This window comes from Phaethon aethereus (assembly GCF_964289735.1).
Source record: "Phaethon aethereus genome assembly, chromosome: 3".
Taxonomy (NCBI): Eukaryota; Metazoa; Chordata; class Aves; order Phaethontiformes; family Phaethontidae; genus Phaethon; species Phaethon aethereus.
This window is the reverse complement of record NC_138576.1, coordinates 69620202-69633059: the sequence shown is the minus strand read 5'-3', so window position 1 is coordinate 69633059 and position 12858 is coordinate 69620202. Positions and strand designations below refer to the sequence as shown.

Genomic DNA, 12858 nt, shown 5'->3' with positions numbered 1-12858 from the left:
GTAACCTATACTAATCTTCACCTGCCAAGTTAGAGTTGGGTTCAAATTCAGTTAGTTGTGTTGGGATTAAGTCACCACAGAAAATTAAAAAAAATCCAATAACCTATAGGAAACTCTCTCTTTCCTTCCTTCATTTAATTAAGCCTCCTATCCCAGACCCAAACAATATGAGAGATTTTGTCAGCTACCCAACAGCTGGTAATGAACGGCTTCACTGCACGATGAAGCGGACAGAAGATGACCCAGAGGTCGGTGGTCCATGTTATACTCTGTACCTGGAATACCTTGGGGGACTGGTGCCTATCCTGAAAGGACGTCGTATCAGCAAGTTGCGCCCGGAGTTTGTCATCATGGATCCTAAAACAGATGGAAAAGCAGGTAGAATTGAATTGTTGCTCTGTATAAAAAAAGATTTAGAAAGACTTTTGATATTAAATCCTCAAGAATTAAAGAAAATCTACATACGCAACATGGAAGGTAGCCATATACTAGGCAGGGTGAAGAACGGTTAATTTTCTCTGCATATTTTTATCTCAAATGCTGCCTGTGCATTGGATTTATGCTTCTGATGACTGATAGTTGTAATTGATACTGGTTTTCTGAAGCAGCACTTAGTTTTCTGGGGCCTGTCTTGATAGATGAAATCTACGGCAACAGCTTGATTTCCACTGTGATTGACAGCTGCAACTGCTCGGACTCCAGTGATATCGAATTGAGTGATGACTGGGCAGCAAAGAAATCTCCAAAAATCAGTCGAGCTAGCAAATCACCCAAACTCCCCAGGTAATAATTTCTTGGATATTTCTTCTTCTTTTCCCCCAGGTTTTCTTCTTTTCTTTTCTTTTTCCTTTTCTTTGTTTTTTAAACACTGTCTTGACACCTCATGAAATTAAAAGCAAACTTCTTTGGGTAGATAGGAGTCTTCTGGAGGAGTAGGGTCCTCTACAGCGTACAGTTCTGGGGTGATCTCAGAGATTGTGTTGAGGTGGACTTTGGGGAAGGTTCTTGGGAAAAGTTAATGGGAATCAAAAGGGCACCACTTCTCCCCAAGCAGTCTCAAAGAAAGATTTCATAAACTCTCCCACCACTGCCTCTGCTACATGTAAACGCTTGCCAGCATAGCATGTATTTTGTTCTTCAGACAATCTGGTTCTGTCTCCTTTGTGCTTAGGGTCCCTGGTAAAGTTAAAGCCTTCATTTCCTCAGGAGTATTTTCAAATTTTTAAGTCCATGCATAGCTGGCACTGCTGCTGTGGTGACCTTGCAAGGGAGCCTCAACGGATCCTCCTAAACAGTGGCTGATGAGCTTCTGTAACGATATGCAAAATAAGCTTCTAAGATATTCATCTGGTTGTTTTTCTGCCAGCTCTTCAGTATATTCATTATGCACGTAGACAGAACCGTCCACCTGCACAGAGCCTCACTGATGTCTGTGGTGCCTCCTCTAAGTACTGACGTCTATCTGCCAGCTTCATGTTACGGGACTGAGGCCCTGACACCTTCTAGCTGCAACTGACACTTTTCTAAAGACCTTATAGTATGAGCTTTCCCTAGTATGAGGCAAAGCGAAGGCTTCTCTTTATATGTGAACATAATGTGTGAAATACCAAAGTTTTAGTTTAGTAGTACTTGACAAAATAATCATCAGTTCCTGAGCCTAAAACTGAAATGGCTCAGGAAAAACGGCTATCTTGCCATCCTTGGTTTTCTAAGAGCATACTTCTGAAATGTAACTTTTGTTTATTATTTTTTCTACCAGTGAGCTTTTTCAGGTGCTTGATCTCTTACTCATGACCCGCTTTGTATAGTAGGAGGTAGGAATAACTTTTGGCTTAGAGTAAGAGCACTGATGAATTTTGTGACACCTTGGTTTGCCATACTAACATGGAGGTCTGCCAGCTGAAGTGTCATGTTTCCATTTCTTGAGGCTTTGCTCAAAGTCTGCATAGCTGAAATAGCTCAGCCCTACGCCTTTTTATGGATTAGTGGAGGATATATTGTATGTGGCAGAACTGCTGTAGGCTTTGTTAAATGAATCAGAAAGCATCCGGTCTGAGTTACTGCAAGTGCGTCAGGCCTTATATATCCTTAAGTTTGACCCATAACTCTCCTTCCTGTAGACTCTACAGTGTTCAGTAGTCACTTAGAGGACACCATACCCATTGTCTTCATTACATCTTTACGTTCAAAGACATGAATTTTGTGCATTTTTACATGCCCATTGATGATGCTAATTATCGCTTTATATGTAGAATCAATATAGAAGCTCGCAAATCTCCAAAGATGTCACGAGCTGCGCAGGAGATATCAAGATCGCCAAGGTTACCAATAAGGAAACCTTCTATTGGTTCACCGAGCCTAACCCGAAGAGAGTTTCCTTTAGAAGATATTACTCAGGTATTGTGCACATTGTTACCAGACCTGAGTCGAAATGCATTTCTTTCCAGAGGTAGCAAGTTGTGATATAGATCCAATGATCACAAATAAAAAATTTTCATTTAATTACAGTAACTAGATGGAACAACTAGAGAATTGTATCTTCCAGTTCAATGTTAATGTTCAGAAGTGTCAATGGAATATCAGGTGTTGTTTGATAAATCCTGGCACCACTAACTTCTGTCAATGTGAATCCATGTGGGAGGTTTTATTCCAGTTGATGTTGTTGGCTGTTTGAAAGTGTGTATGAAAATGCTTCATCAGTTTCTCAGAGCTGTCTTAATGCCACCATAGTTCTCTGTTTTGCTAGGTATTGCAGAGATAAGGAACGCTTGCTTCAGAGGGCCACATGTTCTCTGTTTCATAATTAACGTGGAACAGCTTTAATTGCAAGGAATTAGCACTTTATGCTCTTAGTGGTTTTCATGTCCTGTGGCTAAATGAAACTTAGCAGGCTCTAGAACTGTCTGGGTTACATATTTTATTAATACCAGCCTGTGTTCTTTTAATTTTGTTTTGTTTCATTTCAGTTGTTTTTTTCTGCTCTGTCATTTTGCTTCTTCCTTTATATTGAAACATTCTAGGTCAGTTACACAGCAGCAGTAGATAAGAACCCAAAGTCCTTTGAATACAGCAGGAGACCAGAGGCTTAGATCCTGCTCTTGATATTGACAGTGTAACTCTTGGCCTTTGAGAAAATCCCTTGGTCTTTCAGACTCATAATTTGATCACCATGGAAGCAGTGGTTTGGGAAACTACTTTGGAAGGTCCAGGAAAAATATGTTTGTCGTTATAAGTAATTAATTTCTATCTTATTTATTGTTCTATAAAGTGATTTGTAAGCATAGAACTAAAGGCCGGTGTATATTAGTTTCTGAAACACAGAATAGCCGTGCTTTTGTTGTGCAGGAGAAGTAGGAGAAACAAGTTTCTGAAAACAGACCTATTCTCACTAAGCAGCCATCAAGTTGTTCAGTTCTTCAACAGCTTTAATCAGCCTATGTGGCTGTTGTATACATCATTCCTGAGGGTGTTCAGATATCAAAATGAGACTTCTTAATGACTGGGTATAACAGTTGCTACATAGGCACATTAGGCTGTTTCAATAAAATAAAAACAAGAGGAAATGAAATTGTATTATTTCTTGCAATAGCTTGATTGCTCTGCAGATTTTTATTAGAGCTTGATACATATTTTATTAGGTGAAAATGATCTTGTTTTTGCTTTGCAGCACAACTACCTTGCTCAGGTCACATCTAATATCTGGGGAACCAAATTTAAAATTGTGGGCTTGGCTGCTTTCCTCCCAACTAACCTTGGTGCAGGTAAAAGTAAACTGTTGATTTTTTTTGCACGTCAAACTCTTTCTAACAAACAACAAACTTACGCCATGTGATTCTTTTTAAGTGATCAAAAGGCTTCTTTAGCAAAGCACTTATTTTCAGTGGACAGTAGGAATTAGATTTTACAAAATTCACTGTAACTGAAAGAGATTAAAATCTATAAAGCAATAATGAGTTAATCAATAAAACGTTAAAAGTCTCCATCTTAATAGAAAGATTAATAAACAGTCAAGCACAGACCTTTGTTTTTACAGATTATTTGAACAAAACCCAAACAAAGAAAAGCTTTGCAATAAGACTACAAAAATAAAAGGTTTTAAGTTACTGTAATAGAAATACTTTAAAACTCTTTTTTTTTATAGTCATTTAGCTACTCATTATACCAAAATAATGTTAAAAAATCTCTTACAGTGTCATGCTCAAGATTCTTTAGGTTAGTGCATAGTCTTAGCATATGGTTCTCTTGCTGGAGCATCAGTAAATTGGTAGCCTTCATTAAAAGTAGCAGTTGTCTAGTCTTTTGACTTTTTGACATAGATAGTCCTGTTGAAAGGAAGAAGAAGAAGTAAAGAACAGGGTACCACCTAGCAGAACTGAGTTCCAAATTGAAATACTAACGCAAGTATAGGCATTTTACGAGCTCTTCGGAAAACTTATTTTCTCCTGTGTTGCATTATATAGTTAGGCCAGGACTACATAATGATGTTCTGGATGCAGAATTAGTTAAGTAGATATCTTTTGTGGCTACACTGACGACTATCAGACAGGAGATGGAGTCCCAACTACTGGGGAGAGGACCTTCTTTGGCCCAGCCTCCAGGCAAAGGTTGTTCTCCCAGGGTGTTGTCACCCTGGAGACAACCAGTGCTACTACTATAGGGCAGTGTCACCTTCTACTTAATAAAGTGTTATGGAAACCCTCAGGTTTGTTCCAGCTACCTTTTTTTTTTCCCCCAAGTAATTTACGACTTTCTGGCATCTGCATTTGCAATGATTCTCAAAAGATAGTGTAAGAATGACCCTACTGGGTCAGACCAGAGGTCATTCTAATTCATTATCAGTGACCATTATGTAGGGAAGGATTTAAGTGTAGAATAAGTGTGTAGTGATACTTCCTTCAAATGTTCTCACAGTCTCCAATGGTTTGGGTCCCAGGGACTTCCTGAGCCAGAAGGGGTTTCTTTGTATGTAGTAACCCTCAACAGATTTCCTTCCTGAGAGCTTTCCAGTTTTCACCTAAACTCACGTAAGTCGGTAGCATCCTGTGGTGAAGAGTTCCAAAAGTAGAATGGAAAAATTGTTTCCCTTCCATAAAAATAGATGTGAATACAAGATGAAGTAATTCATTATTTCTACAGATTATTTAACTACAGAGATGCTGCTTCTATTTAAAGAGAAATAGCTGAAAGTAGCAATCTTTTCTGTCCTGTTTATGCAAAGTGTTACACAGTGATTTGGCTAGGAATGGCCCATACATGCAATTGGTCATTAATATATTAAATAAAAATAGCTATAGCCCTTCTGTCTGCTTTGAATTGAGTCTTTCTTAGCTGTAGATGCTCTTTGTGTGACAGATTATTTTTATTTATTTATTGTTATACTCTTTCTCCAGTAATATATAAAACCAGTTTGCTGCATCTGCAGCCCAGGCAGATGACAATATATCTCCCAGAAGTGCGGAAGATTTCAATGGACTACATTAACCTGCCTGTCTTTAATCCAAATGTTTTCAGCGAAGACGAAGATGATTTACCAGGTATGGAGGAGCTGGACATTTGCCATGTTATGGGTTAAGCTAGATGGAGGACAGATCACTTGTGTCACTAGCCCTGGTGGGCTAGTAAACTTAGAAATCAAAATCCCGTAGTCTGATGGAGTCCTGTAGAACTGAATTAGAATAAGTCTTATATGTATTACGGACATTGTTTTCTAAAATATGTGGAACATATTAACAGTATAGAGCTGCTAAGTTTCAAGTTCATTGGAAAATGAATCATCTTCCATTTTGTTCGCTAAGAATTCTCCATAGACCAAAGCCTTGCATTCTGCATCTTTGTAGGACAGCATTGTAATGTGTTGGAAGCCCAAAAGGGTCGTTCTTGTGACCTGATGGCAACAAAGCACGGCCTGCTGATAGGAGCTTTGATAGGAGGGCAGGTTCCCATAAAATTCAGCCACCCTTTGAGAAGTGATAAGTGACCGTTTGAATTTTATCAATACCAAGTCTTGCAGAGAGGCTAAAATAGTAAAGTAGTCTATAAACAAGGGGGATCAGGAAGAATTTCTCATTTCACTGAAATGTAAGGTAGCAGGAGGTTCAAGCATGCAGGGGAGACTTGGGTGCAGTTGATGTGAATGTGGCGGGTAAGAGGACTAGAAGTACTCAGGACCTCCTCCAATCAAAAAAAATCATCATGCAATAAAATCAACAGATAATAGACACGAAGATAAATTAATACATTTTCAGAATTTCAGTGAGGGTTTCCTGTTGCCAGGTCACAGGATTTTGGAACTACAGGAATGGCTGTCATGCCAGTACCCTTTAAGGAGGAAGGAGTGTGAGCACTGCAAAGCAATTAAAGGCTTGTGCTAGAGTCTTTTGAAATAAATGGAAATACTCCCATTATTTCAGACCAGGGTTTTGGCTGCTGAAAGCACCAAAGCTTGTGTCTGACCCGAGCATCAGAGTAGTCCTCTGGATTTCTAAAGAAATACTGGTGTGCCTAAAATGAAGCCCATTCTTTCACAATTTGGGGCTTGGCTTGGCTTGCCTAATTTGTGTCTACATGATACTCATCTGTAGGATCTGAAGAAAATAATAGAGACATTGAAGATTGTATATATATTATGCATAGGAAGCACTCATCATTTTCTATTATGAAACATGGTCTAAGCTGACAGAAAGTAATATAAAAATTAAATAGAAAAAGAAGTTAATATAAAGTTTTTGCATCCCTTCCTGAAAATTGGATTAGATCTGCAATATCAATTCCTTTTATATTATTGAAAGAGCTGAAATGGAACTCAGAATTGCAGGTTGGTGAACACCACATAAATATGGGGAAAATTGTTAGAGTTTTGTTACAGCTCTTTGAGAAGGCTAGTAAAAGAATCATACTACCCTGTCCTCCGTAACAGCCTTCCTCTTCCTGTCTACTTTTTTCTTTCTAGTTTCGTCTAAAAATTCATTTCTGACATAGCAAATGGAGGCTACTTAAATCTTCAGAAACATTTTTGGGAATATCCTTTCTTAAAGCCTGCATATAAAGGGAAGAAGTGTCATATACTAATGGGAGAAATATTGCAGTGTAAATAATGTTTGCATGATAGATTAAAAAAATAGTAAAAAGCTGTTCTTGGGCAGTGGAATGTTAGTAGTGAGGTACTCTTGGGACAGGTGCTTTTTAATGTAGTCCGTAAGATTTGGCAAGGCAAGTGGACAGTGAATTGATTTAACTTGCAAATTATGCAAACAAATCAATTAAAAACCATTGGAGAAATGAAAAAAACATAGGATTTTAACACTTTGGGATATAAAGCAACACCACGACGAATGAGATTTTGTTTGATAAGGTACTTAATACCCATGACAACAACTTTCTGGGTTGCTCAAGCCAAGCTAACAATTAAACCTTAAGCTCTGGTGGATAAATTGCTAGCCTGCAGGCATCAGGATGAAAGCATGGCCAGCCAAGCACAGAGCCACTCTGCCTTAGGGTCAGTTAAGTTTAGCTGACCGTCTCCTCCTGAAGGAACAAACAGAACTACCATAAAAATTTGCCAGCATAGCCACAAACCTATCTGTACACCTACTGCGTTGGTGACTGAGGCTGATAAAAGCCTAATGCTATTGAAAATGTAATTATAGGGCATAGGTAGATGACTAGAATTTAAATTAGAAATTAATTAGGAACTGGGCAGTGGCTGGAGGAGTCCTGACTGATGGATCTCTTGCCTGATCTGGTCTTGCAAATCAGAGGTTTCCACAAAATTTGACACACTTAAATGATCCGGGATATGACTGTAGGATCCTGGATATGACTCTAGTCTCTTTTCCTCCCATAAACCTTGCTTAGAGAATCTGCAAGATTCTTGGGGGTTTTAATACGGTATTTACTGTTTCCCCTCATTATTATATTTTATTCCTTCTTACCTTGACTTCTGCACCTGTACTTGGTTCCAGTGTCCTCATTTCCCTGCCACGCTTCAGCTTTTCAGAGATAGTTCCTGTTGGAACCACTCTTACCACTTTTTGCAAAAGGAACTGCAAGCAATTGAGCAAGCTCCATGCTTCTGCTTAAAAATCATCAGAATTTCTTCTTGCCTCACTGTTCCTTGTTCACACCACCACGTGTGGGAAACTTTTCCTATATACATTTGCTTCTTTTCACGCTTCTGATTGCAGCCTGTCCAAACATTGATGCTGAACTTGCACTGACGACAGTATCCACTTCTTGAATCTTTTTGTCTTCCCATCTGTTTCCTCACACCTTTTCCTTACAAATCTTCTTTCAAGAAATTTTTTAAGTTTTATCTGTATTTCATTCCATTATATTCCCCTCTCTCTTTGTTTCCTCTTCCTTCTTTTTGCATTACTGGTTGCTTTGTAACCCACTATACTCAAAAGACAATACTGCTTCCCTTTTCCCAACTGTTGTCTGTATTCTCCAGTTTTCCTAAGCTCATTGAGTCTGGGAACATTATCATAGATAATATACAGTGCCTTCAGTGCAGGTCTTCAACTTTGTTTTTCTTTTCCTCCACTTTTTTTTTTTTTTTATGACAACAAACTTCCAAGTCAAAACTCATAACTGCTGTCAGATCAAGGCAGGCTTGAGGAGCATCATTTCATCTTCCTCCTGAAGCTCAGTTCAGCATGGCACAGGGACACCTGAGTGGCTTTGCAGGGAGTTAGCCTGGTCCAGCAGGGACTTTTTTGTGCTTCACCCTCAGGTAGCAGCAGCCCTAGAGGAAGTCAGGAAGCCACAGTAGTGGTCCTAGGACTAGGGGCACAGAAGAGGGGCTAGAACCAGGGGCAACAATGGGTTTCTGAATGGATTATGCTTTCTATTGTTGATGTATTTACTGTCAAAAACCCCTCCTTGAAAACTAGTGAGTCCTGATTCAGCAAAACTTTTATTGGTTTGAGTAGAAATATTTAAAAATGGATTATGAGTGAGTGGTAATTCAGATTATGAAAGTCTGTGGGAATCAGCATAGACTGAAAGCGAGCTCTGAACTTTGCCTCTGAAGCATTACTCCCAAGAAGTTACTTTAAAGTTGATCACCAGCTGTTACAGATAGATACTGTGCAGTGGGAATCAGTGGAGACATGCTGGCTTACTTGTTCGAACTAAGTTCTGATCCATTGATTTTGGGATCTGATAGCGCTCCATCCAAAATGCAGCAGAGTGCTTAAACCAGTATGTGAAAATAGCAGGTAGTTTAAAAAGTCAAAGGTAAAGTGGAATAACAAAGTACAAAAGATGTGCAGTGTTCTTTCTTCTAATTGGCTTTAGAAAACAATTTCCCCCAGTTTCTGAAATTTGTGTAAACACTGCCATGAAATTTTTCCGTTAAATGTTTTTTAGTGACCCGCATGTCTTCTGCAAGAGCTGAAGAAAACCCCAAAATATGTCAAATACCGCTTCAGGAAAATTCCCTATTTTAGTGCCTGTTAGCCAACCGTTTGCCTGACCGCTGCAGTCAGCAAAGGCTTGTGGCCTCTCTGGGCCCGGGGCTGGGGCGGCCCCACAGCACAGGCCTTGCCACTGCTGTCGCATGCGAGGGGCTGCGGGGCGGAGGAGGCCGGGGCGGCAGGTGACACGCTGTGTTGTTCGTTGCAGTGCCCGGTGCCCCCGGCGCCCCTGCCAGCAGCCCGCCGTGCACCGTCAACATCCCCATCGCCCCCATCCACAGCTCGGCTCAGGCCATGTCGCCCACGCAGAGCATCGGCCTGGTCCAGTCACTGCTGGCCAATCAGAACGTGCAGCTGGATGTGCTGGCCAATCCGCCGGCGGAAGCAGGGGGTGAGGGGGCAGGGCCATTTCCAGGGGCACCGGGCCGCTTCCCTGGTCCCGGGGTGGGGGCGCTGGCTGGGGGGGAGCTGGGCCGCGCTGCCCCTGTGCCCCTCGCCCTACCGCCCCCTGCGCCCCCCGCCATCGCCCTGGCTGACCTTCGGGACCACAGCGACCGAGAGCACGAGCCCCCACCCAAGGCCAAGGCCCTGCGGCCAGGGCCACAAGTGGTGGAAGGGGAGGCCGTCGTCTTCGGGGCCGCCCAGGAGCTGCCACTGAACAAGATGAACCCCCCACCGCCCTACCCCGGCACCATCCCCGCTGCACCGACCGCTGCCCCTCCGCCCCCACCTGGCCCCCCGCAGCCACCCCTCGACCTCTGCCTGAAAAAGGGGGAGTTCTCCCTCTACCCAGCAGGGCACTACCAGACGCCCCTGGGGTACGAGCGGATAACAACATTCGACAGCAGTGGGAACGTGGAGGAGGTCTGCCGGCCTCGTACCAGGATGCTCTGCGCCCAGAGCACCTACACCCTGCCAGGGCCTGGCAGCTCCGCTACCTTGCGCATTACTGCCGCCGAGAAGAAGATGCAGCAGACCTGTGCCAGCGCCACTCTGAACCGGCTCACGGTCCCCCGTTACTCCATCCCAACTGGGGACCCACCGCCCTACCCTGACATTGCCAGCCAGCTGTCCCAGGGCAGAAGCATCACACAGAGGCTGGACAGCAGTATCATTCATGCAACTCTGCGGAGGAACAGCAGAGAGGCAGCCCTGAAAATGGCTCAGCTGGTGGATGGTCAGAGAGCCACCTTGCAACTTCCCCCAAAAGCCAAGAGCAGTGTTGTGACGGGGCAGTACCAGCAGAGGGTACCCACTGCCTTGTACACCTGCAGCCAATGCAGCAGTGGCAGTGGCAGCAGCAACACGAGCGCTGGTGGTGTGGGCAACATCACTAGCGCCAACACTAGTAGCAGCGCTTCCAGTATTGGTGGCATGAGATCTGATCTGAGCACGGGGAGTGGCTCCCAGCACAGCTCCGTCATCACTCACTCTGTCAGTACTTCACCTCTGGCCTCCCAGTCCTCCTACAGCTTGCTGAGCCCATCTGACAATTCCCGTGACCGAGCAGATTATATCAACTCTGCCTTCACAGAGGATGAGGCCCTTTCTCAGCACTGCCCAGTGGAGAAATCAATACGACATGTGCCCATGTCCTTGACGGAGGCTGCCCTTGGTGTAAAACGGCCACCACCATACCAGTGGGACCCTATGGTGAGTGAAGAGATATGGGTTCCTCAGGAAAGGACGTCTCAGAGCTCAGTGCCCAACCCTCTAAAACCTACTCCTCTCATCATTGGTCAAGCTCAACATCTGGATATGTCTCGAGTGCCGTTTGTTTCCCCCAAATCTCCAACCAGTCCCACTGCCACTTTCCAGACAAGTTACGGGGTTGGAGTACCTTACCCAGGAAGCTACAGTGCCCCTCCCCTTCAGGGAATGCAGCCCCCCTGCTCCCCCAAAGAAGGTTTGGCCCCAACACAGTTTGCACAGCAGGAGCCCACAGTCGTGCTTCAGCCAGGTTATCCATCCAACCTCTCCTATTGCCCTTTGCCACCTATGTACCCGGGAAGTAGCGCCTGCTCTAGTTTACAGCTGCCACCAATCGCCTTGCACCCATGGAGCTCCTACAGCGCCTGCCCACCCATACAGAACCCCCAGGGCACGTTGTCCCCCAAGCCGCTCCTCGTGGTGGAGAAGCCGATGATGTCTCCTCCGCCGTCAGAACTGCAGGGCCACGTGGGCACAGAGGTAATGGTGGAGACGGCAGACACCTTCCAGGAGGTGCTCTCCTTGACAGAAAGCCCTGTTCCTCAAAGGACAGACAAATTTGGCAAGAAGAGCCGGAAGCGCCTGGACAGTCGAGCTGAGGAAGGAAACGTGCAGGCTATCACGGAAGGCAAGGTCAAAAAGGAGGCAAGGACGCTGACTGACTTCAATTCGCTAATATCCAGCCCTCGGCTGGGGAGGGAGAAGAAGAAAGTCAAGAGCCAGAAAGACCAGCTGAAGTCCAAGAAGCTAAACAAGACAAATGAGTTTCAGGACAGTTCAGAGAGCGAGCCAGAGCTTTTTATCAGCGGGGATGAACTGATGAACCAGAGTCAGGGCAGCAAAAAGGGTTGGAAAACCAAAAGGAGTTTGAGGACAGCCAGTGAGCTGGACGAATTCAAGTGCCGGAAGGCCAGCGAGAAGGAGGACGGGAGGCTGGGGAACCAGGGCTTCGTGTACGTGATGGCCAACAAGCAGCCTCTGTGGAATGAGGCAACGCAAGTCTACCAGCTGGACTTCGGAGGGCGGGTGACCCAGGAGTCGGCAAAAAACTTCCAGATTGAGCTGGAAGGACGACAGGTAGGTGGGGGCAGCGTATGCGTGCTGGGGTGGGGGACAGGGGAGTGGAAAAGCTGTGCCAGAAGTAAGCTGTGCCTCTCATGCAGCCGAGTGCCTCCTGCTCATGTTAGCTGCTCCATGAAAAAAAAAGCTTTGCCATGTTGTTGATAAAAACCAACTATCAAAGGTATAGATTCAGAATGGAGGGTGAAGTTCAGTTGTAAAGTAAATGTACAAAATGTGTTTGGTCTTAACTCCAGTCAGACATAGGAATAAGGACCACCTTTCACCAGGTTTCACTGCTGAAGGTAGGTGGGTGCTGTAAAAAACACAACAGATCTCCCCAGTGGTAGCTGCATTTGCCATTGGTGGTTGTGGATGGTGTTGCTCCCTTCTTGTGGCGCTCACAAAGATTAGTGAGTGACTTAGCCAGTGAGCAGATAGCTAAGGCAGAGACGATGGGTGGACAGTTAGGTCCCCTCCATTCCAGAACTTCCTCTAATGGGTTACCAGGCCTCTGGAGCTAGTTCTTAATGCTAGAGGAGAGAGGCACTGACCCTGCCCAGAACAAAGTGCTCCTTGGCCGCTTCTGAACCACCCATGGGTAGAGGGGTCTGTGGATGGTTCAAAAAATCAAGACATTTAATTTTAGGCTCTTTCAGCTTGGCCCCAGTGG

The 12858-nt window shown here is 44.1% G+C and overlaps 1 protein-coding gene across 1 annotated transcript in view; it reads left to right on the top strand.

Moving 5' to 3' along the window:
* The window catches only part of TULP4 (TUB like protein 4), a 124392-nt gene that overhangs the window by 109561 nt on the left and 1973 nt on the right, over window positions 1-12858 (top strand). Inside the window, exons 8-13 of the mRNA XM_081998136.1 lie at window positions 144-378; window positions 639-783; window positions 2253-2397; window positions 3668-3761; window positions 5391-5534; window positions 9625-12203. Coding sequence (XP_081854262.1) covers window positions 144-378; window positions 639-783; window positions 2253-2397; window positions 3668-3761; window positions 5391-5534; window positions 9625-12203 — 3342 coding nt within the window. The remainder of the gene's footprint in view (window positions 1-143; window positions 379-638; window positions 784-2252; window positions 2398-3667; window positions 3762-5390; window positions 5535-9624; window positions 12204-12858) is intronic.